Source organism: Archocentrus centrarchus, chromosome 23 (genome assembly GCF_007364275.1).
Source record: "Archocentrus centrarchus isolate MPI-CPG fArcCen1 chromosome 23, fArcCen1, whole genome shotgun sequence".
NCBI lineage: Eukaryota > Metazoa > Chordata > Actinopteri > Cichliformes > Cichlidae > Archocentrus > Archocentrus centrarchus.
In genome coordinates, this window is record NC_044368.1 from 22,633,131 (window position 1) to 22,651,029 (window position 17,899).

The 17,899-nt window shown below is 39.2% G+C and overlaps 1 protein-coding gene across 1 annotated transcript in view; it reads right to left on the bottom strand.

Moving 5' to 3' along the window:
- Positions 1-2,259: 2,259 nt before the first annotated feature.
- The window catches only part of ano2b (anoctamin 2b), a 71,127-nt gene continuing 55,487 nt past the window's right edge, over positions 2,260-17,899 (bottom strand). Inside the window, exons 22-26 of the mRNA XM_030719949.1 lie at positions 16,931-17,083; positions 16,429-16,481; positions 14,668-14,846; positions 4,858-4,963; positions 2,260-3,757 (exon numbers count right to left, since the gene is read on the bottom strand). Coding sequence (XP_030575809.1) covers positions 3,383-3,757; positions 4,858-4,963; positions 14,668-14,846; positions 16,429-16,481; positions 16,931-17,083 — 866 coding nt within the window. The 3' untranslated portion in view covers positions 2,260-3,382. The remainder of the gene's footprint in view (positions 3,758-4,857; positions 4,964-14,667; positions 14,847-16,428; positions 16,482-16,930; positions 17,084-17,899) is intronic.

Here is a 17,899-nt window from a genome sequence, read left to right on the forward strand (position 1 = left end):
TAAGATTGCATGGTTGAAAACAGACCATAATAATAATAATAATAATAATAATAAAATAGAACTATGGGATAAAAGCACACATCACACAAGGTGAAGAATCAATCCATCTAATAATTCTGTATTTAGGAATTTTTACACCATCTTAAGGTAAAGATCAACATTTCTTGAATAACAAGGTTGCTTAACAAATAGATTTATCACAATTTCCTAAAGTCGATACAAATAAAGTTAACAGTCTGTCACTGGGTGTTAGATGGGCGGATGATGTGCTAAATCTGAAATAAAGAGCAGTTACAAGGCCTCTGAAACAGCACTGAAGGTTTACAGCATGTCGGCATGTTAACATTATCACAAGAACTAGACATCATGTGTCAAGAAGAAGGTGCCCTTTCATTCCAGTGAAACTTTGCTCTCCCATCATACATCCTGGAAAAGTATACATTATGCAGTTGGCCAGCAAGACACATTAGCAGCAGGAGTGACTCTTCCACACTGTTAGAAGATTTCTGGACGCATCCCAGCTTCAATCTGTTGAGATTAAAGTTAATTAACAACACTTTCCCTCCATATTATTCTTTCCTTCATGAATTGAAGTAGTCTGTGACACCTAGAAATGGTTTATAGTATACCATAAAAATTAATTTAACACAGACAGTGAAGATGATGGGCTTACACCTAATGGAAACACCATTATTCCCCATATCCATTTCATACTATGAAATGCAGACTGACCACCTGTGCTTCATAATAATTTGCTGTGACAGTAGATATTCAACCTCAGTCTGGGCCCATGAAAGATCGATTCTTGACCCTCTTCTGTAATATAGGATGAACCCAGCAGGTGTACAGCAGCTCAACTCCACAGGTGCTGAAATTATTTACCAAGCTAAGCTAAAAAGCTTCACCAATTCAAGAACTTTAAAAAAAATAAATTAAAAAAAATAGTCATTTGGGGATTCATTTACTGAAAGTATTCAGACTACATGATGCATTCACCTTACTACATAAAAAAAAGGTAACCTTTACACTTTGATCTAACGAGCACATTTTTGCAGCTCTGACATTTTCTCATTCGTACTTGTCTTTCTTGATAACTCAGCATGAAACACCCGCAAATCCAAATAAAAACTAATCTCAGCTGCATTTTTTCAGACTGTCGTACTATGTTACAAATCGTTAGCCAATAACAGTATTAATTGCTGCAATATCAGATAGTAATAATGCTGATGTGGATTTGTGATATTTAAAAATATTGCGTTCAGTGTAGCACTTTGTCCATTTAATTTTAACACCTCTTAGCAAGAAAGGGACAAATTTCCTAAAATCACAAACATTACAGCAAGCGGGCTCATTTGGAAAGCATCTGTTAACATTTGTAGGCTACATAGCTATGGAGCGTGAACATTGACCTGCAAGTGACAGTCAATGACTGCCAGAGGAACGTCCCACTGAGAAGCTTTTAGGCTATTTTATGTACATCAGCTACGGTATGATCACAGCTTCTATTTTCCAGAAACCAAATTTTGACTTGCATGCAAAAGCTCATTTAATTTGTGTGTGTTATTTAAACAACTATACAGCAAGTTTGACATACCCAGGATATCTTTCCCTTATTTAGCTTCGCTTAACCTTACAAACAAGCAAGCAGTCACACAGAGGGGATCATCAACTGGAGACGTTAACCTGGGGTTTATCAATCCAGCTACTGTACGAGCACATTCACGTGAAATGGGTCGTGCTGGCAGCGTCTGACCAATCACAAACATGGAAAAGTCTATTGGCAGCAGAGTGATAGGAAGACATAACTATAATAACAGAAAAATACAAAAATTAAACATGTACTGCAGGCTGAAAGCAACAGTGTAAGAACGTGAGTCTGCTTGAATTGCTTTGGGCAATAAGACCTGACGGGACCTATGCTAATAATGTTAGGCCTATCTGATGTCAGAACAGACGGCCATCAAAAAAGCTGATTGTATAGGCTGAGCTAACAGGCTCACCAGGCTTACAATTATTTTTCCATTAAATTAACATTTAAGAGTACATAAGACCATTTATTTTTAGTTTATTCTTTCAGCTGCAGCCATGCTGCTGTTTAACTGAATAAAGAAAATTCATAAAAACAGAATTTCAATGTATGTAACATGCCAATTTAATCGGAGGCCCGTAAGGGCAGAGAGGTGTGCTGTTTTGGAAATTAATGTTTAAAGAACAATAAATTTAAATTGTTTGCAGCCAACAGGGGGGGGGGGGGGTCAGAGGGACACCATTTTCCAGAGAACTGATTGGTCAGTAGGCAGTGATTTCTTAAGTATTGATATCTAATCTTGCACTGTAGCATTTTAGGTCAGTTACCTTGGAAAAATACAGAAAAACCAGAGTTAACCCTGAAGCCTTTTCTGTGTGAAGTTGAAGAATTCCACTAAATGGGCTTATTAGGTCCACTTTAAGGTCTACGCTTTGAGCAGGAGGAACCCGGATTGATTACTTACCTGCAGGAATGTCAAAGTATACTGTCAGGTAGTTCATAATGTTGTTTAGCTGTCTATGAGACACAGCGTGATTGTTTCCACTTGACTCAGTATGTGAAACAGCTGGTTTTTCCTTTGCATTCGCAAATTATTCTACAGTCAGCTGAAAGCTGCAGAAATAGCTTCGACTGGAATGAGTGGCATAAGATGATCTTTCACATCAGCATTTTTTCCCATCCTTTGAAACTCTGGGTAAGGTACAGAGAAACAATGACCAGCAGCTGCATCAGTTACAATTTTAGTGAATTCTGAAAAAAAAAAGGTTCAAAGTCATTCCTGAATTCTAAAGATGAACGAGTACAGAAAATGTGGTACGTTTTAACTGCTACAAATTCTGTAAACAAAAATACATAAATACCATAAGCACATAAAGCAGGAATCTAGCCCTAAAGCACAGAAAGCAGGAAACCGCCCTAATGAGGAGCCACAATGTCCATCAGTCTGATCATGTTGGTTAACTGCTTATGAGTTCATAGTGTATTCTTCATCTCCAGTCTCTTCCAGGTTCCTGCAACAGCTAGTTGTTCAACCTAACATGATAATTATTGCTTCTCTACGCTATGAAGCTAGTGCGCCTCACAATTTTGACCAAAAAGTAAAAACGACAACTCTTTCAGGTGAACAGTCAGTGCGAGTAGAAACGACACACACGTATCCATTCAGTCAGTCACATTCAAACACACACATCAGTGAATTAAAACTTTATGTTCAAAAGTGTTTTTGTTCATACCACCATCATATATCACACACACCAGGACATGAAAGACACAGGCAAAGTCATACAAGGTCTGAGTCACCCGAGTGACAATCCATAGAACCGGCTGAAGCACCCCCGCGATGTTTGCGTCGTGTCACACCGCTGTGTGTTTTGAATTCTCGTTTTCCTTCATGGGCGAAGAGGCAATATTCCTGTTGAATTGGCTGAAACTGGCTGCCCTACATCTCGCCCTCGGACCTCCTCCTCCATCTCCAGCTGTGGGGCCCGGGGGTAAAGTACTGTAGCGGCCCGGGATGGGCAGATCCTGCCCTGTGGGGGGCGTCTGGCTGCTGGGGTGGATGGTGGCATCCTTGGCAAACAGGCTCTGGATGAGCTGGAATTTCTCCTTCTCCTCCTGTAAAAAGACATCTACCAGGAGCTTCTTCTCCCTTTTGAGTTGCTCCACTATGGTTTTGGGAACATCGGGAATCACCCAGGCAACCACGAGGCTGAGGAACATCACCAAGTTCTTGAAGAGTAGGAGGAGAGCGGCATGCAAGTGAGAGAAAGACGAAACAAATGAATGAGATTGACGATAAAGGTGAACAGTGATGCACTGCATCAACCATATCAATGTCACTGTTACATCCAAAAAGAATTGGTAATAATTCAAAATTTCCTGTTTTTACATGTACAGGTTCCACTTATTGTTGCAGCTATTGTTAAATCACCGACTGGAAGCTTTACTTTGACCACTCGCACCTGTGCATGTGCCATTCTCTGACCTTTCAACACAAATTTCACTTTTGGAAAGAGGATTAATCGGAGTAGGCTCGGTGATGACTGAATATTGTTAAGTGCATGTGATGCACGTGCACGTGATGGCTCACACCACAGTTCAAGATCACTGATTCAAAATTCTTCTCTCTCAAGCGCCTCAAGATGTTCTAGTAGAACTGTGCAGTGACAGGCTCACCATGCACAGCCTTCTAGCTTGGACACTGCAGAGAGTCCCACTGAAATCCCCTCTCTGGTCTCAAGGTTCTCTGAGAACCAGTGATGACTGCACTGAGTGTGATCACTGTGATACTGAAGTATTATTACCTTTTTAACCCAAGACAAGTTCGAAAGTTATGAAGAATCACAGTGAATATCTGAGATAATGCAAGTATAAGTTACACTGGTTACATACATCGAGTATGTGTTCAGATTTGCTTCATGGTGCACAGGAGTGAGATTTTTGGTGCAAATCAGAAACTAATCAAGAACTAATCAGGAACTAAGGGTGTAAGTGGGTAAACCTCATTGTTGCAGCACACTTTCACACACCTGTCGCTTCCACATCACAAAACGCTTGATCTGAAAGTTTAAGCGCAATTATTTAATGCCCAAATTCTGGTCGTGATTATTTTACAGAAATAATGAAGGAAACTTGTTGAAGGACATTTGAGAAACACGTGTTAGAGAGAATTGAAGCATCTGGTTGTTTTCCTGACCATAATGAGAGCGGAGTGTGATCCACTCAGTTTGGAATGACTGCCCCCCCCCCCCCCCACACACACACACACACGCGATTGAAAAATGGATTGCAGAAAACATAAAACGAACAGTAATACACTGAAATCACACCTGGAACAGTATGACGAAGGTGAGCCTTGCAGCCAGGACACACCAGTACTGTTTGGAGAAGTGGTACGCATCTGGAGACCACGGGGGTTCCCTGTAGTCCTTAAACCTAGCACAAACAAACACCACACAGAGACAGTTCAGTTTAAAAAAAATGGAAGTCCTCAAATTTCTTTTGCTTCTGACCTGATTTTTTTTTGGGGGGGGGGGGGGGGGGGGGGGGACCACAAAAGAACCATCAACAAAAAGTTGATGGATAACCCCCCCAAAAAAAGGCACTCCACACGTTTCACTGACAGGGCATTGCTGGTGACAAGTTTAATAATCTAAGGCTAACGTTCCTCCCTGGCATCACTTTCATCCTGTGACTGAACTGCTTTACAGCATCTTTACCTGGCTTAGACTTTGCTCCTCAACTTAGTTTGGAACCATTTGTTGCCTTTGTAGTAAACACTCTCTATTGTAACTTCAAAACAAACATGGGGAAACTCAAACCATATGTTGTACAAATGGTCTACATGCTCCAAATAAGGACAGAGGAGAATAAGGATGAAGAAAGGAAGAAAACATAAGGGAGGCAGAGGGACAAGAGAAAGAAAGAAAACTGTATTTTGTTGATGGCTGGCCTGTCAGATAAAACCCACGTACACAAGGATAAATTTGACTGGGTATGTTGCACATGTGGTTTCATTTAGAACACACAAACCGAGCCGTATTTCCACATTATGCCCGTCATATAACCATAACTACTACTATCCTCACTTGAACCTTTACCCATCAAATTAAAAAGCAAAAACTGGCATTTTGGGGAAATTGTGAGTAAATAAATTTGGGTCCCCACAGGATGAGCATAACAGTTCTCTCTCTCACACACACACACGCACACACACACACACGATGTCCAAATTTGGTTCGAGTCATAAGGGAGGTGAGAACAGAATGTGAAAATAAAACATCTTTAAAGCACAGTCAGGGTAAGTTATCACTGGAGGCAAGTCATAAATGATCTAGAAGGTTTTTGCTTGTTTGTTTATTGCTAAGTGCACAAATTGAAAACACACTGTAGTAATGTAACTTCTAGCAGTCGGCACACTCAGGTGCCAGAGCCGTGGCTGCTGTATCTGTTGGCTACAGTGCAGCAAGAAAGGATTAGAGAACAAATGTCAAATCTCAGCCGGGCTGTTTGAGATCCAGCAGTACTAAGAAATCAGAGGGTCCTGTACTGAAAATGGTGGTGGAGAAAAACTCAATGACTTGTTTGCAATTTGACACCCTCTCTTAAAACTAAATAAAGTAAAATTTAAAAAAAGAATTGGAAAAACCTTTTTTTCCATTTTTTTGTCCTTCATGCACAGACATACTGAAACTCTAAACTCCAGTTGTTAGCCTACATGTTATGGTACAGACTGACAGAACAATATGAGATTGTTTCAGGGACAGAGATCATTAAAAGCAAGTTATCTGAGCTGAAATATCAGCAAATGCCAATAAAAGTATTGAAAAGTCTTTAACGATACACATCTGAAACTGTGAAGCACTCCAAGTTCAACAGCAGGTTACTGATCTGACCATCTACCAACCTTCCACAAATATGCAGAGAATGACACTTGACTTTATGTTACAGTACTTTTGGCCTCTGTTGTTTGCACAGCAGCTATTATAAAAGAGGGTGCCTTTTCCTGTGGGATACAAAGTACAACATACGACATTATTTTGAAGGCAAGAAATGGGAGACAGTTCCTTTTATTGTTAATCTGAAGCACATCTTTAGGCTAAAAATGCTCCTCCCAAAGCACTATATGTACAGAAGTGAGTGGAGACAAAGACCGGCTTTATGTGGAGCTGTAGCTACAGACAGTATTCATCTATCCACCATCAGGTCAAATCAGTGAACAGCAGACTGTGTTCAAAAACATGCTGCACTGTTCTTGATTGATCTTGATGAAAAAGATAAACATTTCATCCATCCATTCATGCCACCATTCACAGTGCTGTGCAAAAGTCTTGAGCTATCTCTCTTTATATTTTGAAATACATGCAGCAATGAAACATGTGCAAACATACATGGAAATACAATATGCACTGCCTGGCCAAAAAAAAGTCGCCACCTGGATTTAACTAAACAAATAGGTACGAGCCTCCTATTGGATAATTACTGCATGGGTGATTATCTTTCAACAAGCAACAAGTTATTTAACCACAACTCGTGCAATGAGTTGCTTCTCATGTCGAAAGACACATCGCGTGGTTGTGGAAAAAATGTCAGTCTGTTTGAGAAGGGTCAAATCATTGGCATGCATCAAGCAGAGAAAACACGTTAGGAGATTGCAGAAACTACTAAAATTAGGTTAAGAACTGCCCAACGCATTATTAAAAACTGGAAGGATAGTGGGGACCCATCATGTTCGAGGAAGAAATGTGGCCGGAAAAAAATCCTGAATGACCGTGATCGGCGATCACTTAAACGTTTGGTAAAATCAAATCGAAGAAAAACAGCAACAGCACTCAGTGCTATGATTAATAGTGAAAGTAAGACCATTTCCACAGGCACAGTGCAAATTGAACTCAATGGATTGGGGCTGAACAGCTGTGTAGCCTTAAGAAAACCACTAATCAGTGAGGCTAACTTGAAAAAAAGGTTTCAATTTGCTAGGGAGCATAAAGATTGGACTCTGGAGCAATGGAAGGAGGTCTTGGGGTTGGATGAGTCCAGATTTACCCTGTTCCAGAGTGATGGGTGCATCAGGGTAAGAAGAGAGGCAGGTGAAGTGATGTAGCCATCATGCCTAGTACCTACTGTACAAGCCTGTGGGGGCAGTGCTATGATCTGGGGTTGCTGCAGTAGGTCAGGTCTAGGTTCATCTTCCCTGATGGCACGAGCATATTCCAAGATAACAATGCCAGGATTCATCGGGCTCGAATTGGGAAAGAGTGGTTCTGGGAGCATGAGACATCATTTTCACACATGGATTGGCCACCACAGAGTCCAGACCTCAACCCCATTGAGAATCTTTGGGATGTGTTGGAGAAGGCTTTGCGCAGTGGTCAGAATCTGCCATCATCTCTGCAAGATCTTGGTGAAAAATTAATGCAACACTGGATGGAAATAAATCTTGTGACATTGCAGAAGCTTATTGAAACAATGCCACAGCGAATGCATGCCGTAATCAAAGCTAAAGGTGGTCCAGCAAAATATTAGTGTGTGACTTTTTTTTGGGCCAGGCAGTGTATAAGGCAAAAAAAAAAAAGAAAAAAAAAGCTTGAATGTCAGTATTTTGTATGACCACCTTTATTCTTCCCACTCTGAATGCTCTAAGAAAGCTTTCTTGTTTTTTTTTTTTTGTTTTTTTTGTTTTTTTTTTATTTTAATTTAAAAAAAAAAAAAAAAAAAAAAAAAAGAAAGCTTTCTTGTAATTTCTTTAAGTAGACTTCAGGAATACAGAATATTGCCTATATTCATAATTCCATCAACTGTGACATGATCCCCAACACCACTGGCTGAAATGCAGCCTCAATCCAGCCTCGTCTCAGTTTCTCTTCCATAAGAATGGCTTTGTGACACCCATGTTGGTGCAAAAATACTATGTTATACCTGTCAAACTATTATTGTTAGTATACTGTGTGGAAAAAGAAAGAAAGAAAAAAAAAAAAAGACATGTACATAAATCTCAATGGGGAAAAAAAAAATAAAATTACGCTGGAAATCTACACTGATATGATATCTACACAGGAAAGAATTTAAAGATGAACATAACCACTGTGACGTCTCCTGTTGGTTTGTGGACTCCTGTTTTGAAGCCTGGAGTTCAGCATTTAAACCACCACCATCTAGTTTATTTGCAAGGGGTAAAAATCACTGTGATACCAAAGTCAGTGGGTGGATCACAACAGGCGCACAACACAACCTTCGTCTGCACTGACACCACCCAGAGGATATGTCCATCTTCATGGTGCACACTTATAACCCAAGGAACGATGCAAGTAAGCAAGGTAGCAAAAAAGATACTTCTCTTGCCAATAACAACTCTATCAAACCATCACGCAAAGAAAATCCTTCCATCAGCATGAACCTGAAAACTAAACTCCGTTTAAGATTTTATATAGTATACATAAGAGTGCAAACTCCAATAAACAAAACAAAAAGCATAACAGAAAGCGAATGCAGGAAACTCGAACCACAGGAGATTACAGCAGTTTAACACGTCACATCAACAGGATGCCTCACATCAAAGTTTTACATTAAAATGACACAACGTAAGGCTTTTACATTCACACTGTCATAAAAAAAAATTCCTGAAGTCCAAATAAATTAAACAGACTGAATGAGCTGTTTCACTAAGCACTTGACAAACAGTATAGAAATAACAGAGAGGGAGGGTATTAGCATGGTCTTATGATGTCTGACTCCTTCTCCTTATACAGTCATGAGTGAGGAATGTGGCCTGTGAGAGTCAGCTCTTCTCTCCTTCTTTTCCCTTTGATCTATTCATCTTTCCTTCAGTCTCTCAGCAATATTTTGCAACACGTTGTTGTAGATCATCTTCCAATTTAAAAATGAAAGAAGACAAAACTGTAAAATAAGACCAATTCCTATCATGCTACAGTTCACTTTCCTTCAGTGGAATCACAAAGACAGTTTTGTTATCAAAGATAGTTTTTCCTCTCTGTTCTTGTGTGTGGAACGTGCACGTGCGCGCATGTTTTCTCAGAGCTCCATGTTTGGTTATGATAGTGGAGCTCTGTAGCAACTGAAGCATTTAACTGAATATTCTTTCATAAGACCTCTAAATAAGATTTTGGTTACTACGTGAGACGAGTGCGTTTGTTCTTGGAAGTTCCTGCTGCCAATAAAGTGCCTCCGGGGACCAAGGAATAAATTTACTGATGAGGGTCAGGCCATTCCCATCCCTAAAACTAAATAAATAAACAAATATAGAGTAAACCTGCGTCACGCAGCATGGCTGCTGTCAGGTATCGTTCTGTCTGTATGAACATGTGCACTTCATATTGGATCTTTTTCTTGCACTCGCCCAGTTTGTTCTTTCAACCATTTTGAGGAGTCACTGTGACCTCAATCTTCTCTACATACAAGCATTAAGAGAACAGCAGCTCAAAAAAAGCATTTGTCCCAAACCCCTTTCAACCTTGATCCATTTATTTATTGCCGTTCGACAGCTTTAGGCAGGGAGGTGGAGCGGTGCACAGCAGCTGAGTCTGATCTTTGGCAGGGAGAGTTTGGGGCCCAAAAATATAAAAAGAATATTGTTTTGTTTTTCCAATGAGATCACACTTTATTTCAAGGTAACAAGATTGAGGATAATTCAATTTTGGCAAATGGACATATGTTAAAAATGTATGTGGATTAAAAAAAAAAAAAGGTGAATATTCAGGAAGTGATCTGGCTGAGGTTGGGGCTGATCCCCGAAACAGCCAGTTACTGTAGCTGTTTTCTTACAAGGAAAGCAGACAACAATGTTACATGTAGGTGAATCAATGCAATTCTTTCAACACAACAGCTCAATCAGTTTACAGCACTGTGCAAAAGTCTTGAGCCACTCATTTGTTTATATTTTGCTAGGAAAAAGGGAAATTGGTGCAGCGATTTATTGAAATTTGCAAACATAAATGGAAATATAGGATTTAAAGCAAAGTTGTACAATTCTAATGAGCTTTAAAGTCAGTATCTAATATAACCACCTTCAGTGTCTCCATACTGTAGCTGGAGACAAATCTCCTTTGTGATTTGGCAGTTTTATGCCAGATGCCATTCCTGATGCAATCCCACTTGCAGAGGTACCTGCTGTGGCAACCCTTGTAAATAAGGGACCAGCTGAAAGTGGCCATGTTTTGACTTATTTATCTAAAAAAAAAAAAAAAAAAAAAGTTATTACTGCCAATCATGAAGCTCTGTGAAAAGTAACAAGGTAATTTCCTTTCCTGAGTGGTGATGTTAGCAGATACTGTGGGACATCATGTCTCATGTTTAGTGCTGTGTTGTTCCAATCTGTTGCAGATGTTTTTACATTTACATTTATTCTTATTCCCGTATTTCTAAACTGAGTACAGAATATAAAGAATATTTTCTCCTAATGCTAAGAGGAAACATCCTCTTACAAATGACTTGATAATCCATTGCATAACCACTTAACCCTCACTTGACTTCCTGGTGATAAGACCATTAGCAGAGCCAACTTCCTGTCAGCTCAGGAGCCAGCACTGTCTTGATATGAAGCAGGTATGTGCCTAAAAGACAATTTTAACATCCTGGAAAATAATGATGTGACAATTTACCCTTTTTATTAGTTGCTTTACATTTATATCTGTTCCTTGCTTTCTGCACATCACTCTAAAACTAGACTTTCAGGACTAAAGATAACTTTATTACAACCAATAAAACATATCAGTAGATGTCACTAATTCAGAACACAGTAAGGTAATTCTCTGTTGCTGCTCCACACTGAGATCAAAGATCAAATATGTGATGCAATAAGAGAAGATACAGTCATTCCAAATCTGCAGCAAACAAGAACAGCATCACGCTGGAAGAAAATTTTACATTTCCAGCAATTTACTGGACCACCATGGCATGCAACAAAAACAGATGTTTTTATGTTTCATAAGAATTAAAACCAAAGTTTGTATACAGCACCATGGAAACAGGGAGACAGCAGCTCAGTCGAAATAATTTATCTTTGAGCAAAGTTAGAATTAGATTTCTTTCTCAGCCAATTATGATACTGGATGCCTGTAGTGTCTGAAAGCCTTCTCAGGGCTTGCCTCATTTGAAGGTTATACACATTATATAAAGCTGCAAGAAAAGGTCTGTAATCACTTAGTTGGAAATTTTATAGCTTGACTCATGCTTCCTGTTTGCTTTCATCATAAGTTTTACCATAAAAACTAGATTTTCAATATAACACAAAAAATACAAAACCACCCATTATATCATCTACATCTGATTGATTTATATCCTGTCCAATTTATCCCTGTCCTATTTAAAATTTTAGCTGTATACTTTAATATGTTTTCATGGTTAACTTAACCAAAGGCCAAAAGTTGAAACAGTAAACAGCAATAAAGCTGTTGGATCCTGTGGGCTCTTCCACTCTAGCTTAGTTTTAAACAGAAACAAGGGGTGTAGGACGGGCACCCTGTGGTGCAATGTCAAGAGCAGAAAACAGAAAATGGACTTAACACAAAGAGGTCATCGCAGATTCTGGGAAACTTAAAAAATAAATTTTAAAAAGACGGTGTGGAATTTTCAACATTTTGGAAGGAAAAGGTGAAGACTTTTCTCAAACAGCCAACAACAAGAAAAAAATTTGGTGGAGGAAAATACTGTAGGCCATTTATAGTTTAAACCTAGTGAAGGAGGACCAATGGACCTTATGAGACCAACCAGTGTTTACTTTCAGACAAGCACCGTGGATGCAGGAACATTCCCAATGTAGCATTTTTCCCCATAGTAGTAATTATGACCAATTTATGGCCAATATAAATTTACACAAAAACAGCCATCATCAGCATCACAAATGGAAAATATGTGCATGCCTTTCCTGATATGGTCAAACTGTTTGTCAACAGTACCACCCAGACCTCAGAATTTAACAGAGGACACAATTAACACTGAGGATGGAAAACAGGACTGCAGAGATATACAGTCATGTTCTGCTCACTGGTGCAGAAACTATCTTCAACTTCCTCACACTGCTGTTTTTAAAATTTGATTAAAGATTTAAAACCTTGGGAGTTGGCTGTCACACCATCCACCTCTTTATCCATCCATCCATCCATCCATCCAACAGCAGCACCTCTCCCCTTTATTCATTTCCTCAGTGGTAGTTCTACATCCTTCCATTTCAACAGTTTCCTTACTGTCTTAAAAAGCATTTCTTTGTATTCTTATCTGATCATCAGTTCAATGATATCTTCCCTCATCTCTGTATCCTCTGACACAATCATCCATCCATTCATCCTGACCTCTTTGCCTCTTGCATGTATTCATCCATATGTATAGAACCCCAAAATTAACTGGGTCAGAAAGACGGGGAGGGGAAAAAAAGGCATGCACTGTCTGGAGCATCTGAAATACAGAGGTGAATCATTGAGCCCAGAGGAACTGCCCACATCAGCAGCTACTGCACTGTCTATACATCACTATACTGTACAACAGTGCTCACTGCAGACACACAAACCCTTCCTGGAACATCCTGCAGCCAATTTCACGCCTATGAAATGTTAAAGGCGAACACTATCTGGTCGTTCTTTCGATGTGACACATCAGCCTACAGTGGTACAAAGACTGCATTCTTGCATGGTAATTCTTTTCCATCTTATGTAACAGCAGGTCGGCCTCAACTGTCTGTGGGCGCCGGCATCCATGACCTTTTCTCTGCAAAGCTTTATATTGATATTATGAAAGAGATGCTTACCAATGGAATGAGTGAAAATGCATAAAAGATACAATTGTGCATTTTGTGATGTCTTTCTGATCCATTCTTGTTGCTTGCAGATTCAAAATGACATTACAGTTTGCATGATGGTGTGTTTGTCAGTCTTAATGAAATGGTTAATGGTTGCTCTGTTTAATTTCTTATACTGTGTGAGAGTTTCACATTTGTAGCTAGCACAGAATAATATTCAATAATTGGTATGATGCTGATGACTACATTTGGCAGCACAAGGTTTTCTATTCATTCAAATGCAACTCTTAGCAGCCTTGTAGCACAGAGCACTTAGTAAGAAATTCTCATTTTCTTCTTCCGACCCAAGTCAAGAGAAATCAAGTGGAAAAAGGGCCTTCAGGCTGAGATTTAAAAAGTCTTGGTTTTAAACTAGAAACCAACAGGACCACATTGTCTGCAAAAAGCAGAGATCAGATTCTGAGGTCACCAAGGCAAAAGCCTTTCACAACTAGCTTAACTAAAATTATTACAGAAGCATTTTGGCTGTAGGATACTGATAAATGATCAAAGCGTGATTGAGAGGAACGGCCTGCCTGATCTAAACCTGAATGGTGTTTTGTTACTGGATTTGTGCAAACACATGCTGGGAGCCTCTTGGGTGAGGTGTTCCGGGCATGTCCTACCAGATGGAGACCCCAAGGCAGACCGAGGGCCCGCTGGAGTGATCATATCTCCAGGCTGGCCTGGGAACACCTAGGTGTTCCCCCAGAAAAGCTGGTGGAGGTGGCTGGGGAGAGGAAGGTCTGGGTTTCTCTGCTTAAGTTGCCACCCTAGCAACCCGGTCCCAGATAAGTGGAAGAAAATGGATGGATGGATGGATGGACGGAAAAAAGTTCCTCAACTCACACATATAATGAGTTCAGATATAAAGTGAAGATTTAGAGAGGAAAGGGCATCCTTCAGTCAAGATTAAATAGCCGTTAATTTAATTTAGCTGTAATTTATTCATAATAATCTAAGTTGATCATTGTTAATACAGAGACTGAGGGAGAGCGTGTATGTTTCTGTAAAGGCCCAAGGTTCTAAGTTATGACAAGACAAGGCTGTTTTATCCCTTTAGACACCACTCCCCAAATTAAATTCCTCAGATGTAAAAATAGATCAATTGGCCTGACTGTACTTCTTGACTCCTCACCAAATACTTCACTAGCAGCAGCAGAAGAAATGTCAGACAACAAGCACAAATGAGAGGCTAAGAGCTTGTCTGTGCATGAGAAGTGAATAAATAAGTTGAATACATTTCCATTTTTACTGGCTATTCGCTGAATGCAGTATTTCTCACCACAAAGAAAACTGAGAAAAATGTAATTGGTACAATATACAGCATGAGCACGTGTGTGTCTTTTACCGGCAGTAAGTAATGTTTTCGTGCGCGGAGTTCTGCGGTGACGTGCCCGGTTTAAAATCAGACACGTTGAAGTAGGAGAGTGTGTGATCAATGAAGCCGTGCATGGTGCCTGTCTGACTGTACATGTACTGGTAGACAAGCCTGGGGATGAAGTCAGATGTGAAGGAGATCACAAAGGCCTGCAGAGAAAAAAGCCAGAGACCAAAACAGAAAACGTGTGAAATATTTGTCCATCATGACCAGTAATATGATTTTTTTTTTTTTTTTTTTTTAAAGGGGGAATCATGTTTTATGTTTTAAAACTGATTTGCCAAATTTCTTCCTCCACTTTCTATGCCTAAAAATAATTACTTGAGATTTTGAAGTAATGAGCTAAGCCTTTCTCTCACAATGAAGAACACATCTTACTGTAACACCAGTATCAGATCGGAACAGTATCAGCCATTACCCAAAGCCAAGGTATCTGTAACCGTAGAAGGCTGAAAAACGTGGACCCTTCTGAAAGGAGCAGCAGTGTTCCAAAAAGCTAAATTCTGGTAAACACTGCATTTTCTTTTAAATATTTGAGTTTAAGAAGCAGTAAAACTGATAGAGATACATGAACAAAAGGGGCAGAAGTGCCCCACTTTCCACTGTTGTGAAGCTTCTGGCCCACAGTGTGTGTGGACCAGAATGTGTGTCCAATCTGTCACTGATCTAGAATAAATAAAGTCTCCTGCTGCTTGTTTTTGGATCCTCCACAAATCTGTTTAGTATTAAAAGTAAACGAGATGGGATTTGGCTCACTGCCCAAAGACAAATCCAAAGCATAACCTTACTGACCCCCCCCCCCCCCACACACACACACACACACAGACATTCTCAGATGTGCATTTTTGAGTATTTCAGATAAAATTTGGGGGATTTCATGAGGTCATGAAATTAACATCTAGCAGGAGAAAAAAAAAAAAAAAAGGTCTGATCAACAGACTGCAAAAAGCAAAAAGAGTTTCACTGATAATTAGTTTTGTTTGTTTTTTTTTTTTAAATCAATCAGATCTACCCCACCTGAATACCAAATGTGTTAAGAAAAAAACAAAAAACACACCACTCTTAATCTAATTAGTCATTATCCAATTAGAGTAGTTATTATCTAATCAGTTACAGATGGCCACTCACCCAGACCCGGTTCTGTGGAAGGATTCGTCTTCAAAAGGAGTTTTTTCCCCTCATCAAGTGCTGCTCAAAGGGGGTCTTTTAGGTATACGGTCCTATATACTCTTTGCTCATATTTTAAATTTAATTAGTCTTCAATTTGTTTTTGTTTAACACATTTCAGCCTTTTAAATTTTACTTTGTGTTTCTTTATCTGATTACTTGTAAAGCGCTTTGGATTTAATATGTATTATTTGTGCTTTATAACCTGTATTTCTGTCTCTGGTATCTGAAAAAGGAAGGTTTAATCTTCTCACTGTCGCTGCATACAGTGAGAAGTATAACAGACATGAAGTCATGAAAAATCCATGCAGATCCACAGAATACACTCGACAACCTGAACTTTACAGGACTGGAAGTTACACTAAACTGAGCTAAATGTTCAAGTGTTTATGTGCTTAGTGTAGGACATTCAAACATGTATTTATAGAATACTCAAAATAAATCTTCTGTCCAATCAAAGCAAAACCAGCCGTATTTTCCAAGGAGAAATTACTCATTTTCATGTATCTGCCTTATTCACTAATTTCCAAACATGGAAAAGTGGAACATTGTGTTTATACTTACATTTATAATGACTGAGAACTTCCCCATTCCACTTAGTATGTTGTACCATATGCCTATAGAGTGGGGAGCAAGATAAAAAAAGAAATGCAAGTTGAGGGAAAAAGGCAAGAAGAGGAATATCAGTTTTAATCACAGTGACAAAACTGTAAAGGCATTGTGACAGCTACTCATTTAAACTCAGTCTAACTGTAAAGGTCTTGTAATTACATTAAAAATGCAGCACAGCATTACCAGCTGCAATCGTTCCTATTTGAACATATTTATAACTGATGGTGACACAAATATCAATTGTTTTTATTGATCTGCTTACAGACCAGAGTGTTACACAAACCTGATGACAGTTACAAAAAAAAAAAAAAAAAAGATGAGGTTTCAGCCAAAATGGCTGCAACATTTTGTAACCTCATCAGTGAGACCTGCCAAACTGCCTGAAGCCACTGCTAAAGAATCAACTCAGACTGGTTTAAGGTGAGTGTTAGCATCTCGCTGATGTTCAGCTTACCAATGTCTTTAGCTCGTGCAGCCACTGGCCTGCGTAGCTCTGTAACAAACTTCTTTGCATCCAATCTGATCTCGATGATGTTGTTTAGCAGAGCAAAGAGAGGAGCCAGCGGGAAAGAAGCCACGAACAGAGAGACGAAACCAAACTGGATGACTGCAAAAAGAGAAAATGCTATGAGAGATGTAGGGTATTTCATAACATGGACATTTAAATTCATTTTTGTAATTTTTCCAACTGTATTTAGATAAATAGAAATTAATTTCAATAAAATCACAGTGCTGACCTCTTAATTCTTGTCATATCCCATTCTTTCTATTGCTTCTCCTATTATACTTTTGCTGATGATATTCATGTTCACTGTATTGTATGTGTAAGTGCAAATGATACATCTGCTCCTGGAGCATCATGCAAAAAGAAAACAGCACTCATGGAAATGGCATTGCTTGAATTTACATTAATTTATGATGTCTCAAGGGCATAAAGAACTTACAATATATTGTAGAAAAGAGGATAAAGGTTAAGATTATATGTTTCTAATGCAAGAAAGTTCATGTCACACACTAATTCACTCCCAGTGTTTGGCACTGAAACTCTCAGTATGTGGTCAACAGAGTTCTAATGCAAGGGAAGATGAACATCATTGGGCTGAAAAACCAAAATAACCTATCAGAGAAACAGCAAAAACTTTAGTGGCCAAATCAATAATCTGGTACATTCTCAAAAAGAATGAACACAATAACAAAAGGCCCGAAAGACCACAGAAGGTGCCTAAAGTGTATGATGACAGAATTATTTTCTTGGTTAAGAAAAACCTTTCACAGCATCTAACCAGGTCAAGAACACTCTCGAGGAGGTAGGTGTATCACTGACAGTCTGACAAAATCACCTTCATGAATGGAAATAAAGAAAGTTTACAACAAGGTGCAAACCTCTGGTTACATTCACAAACATGAAGGCCAGATTCGATTT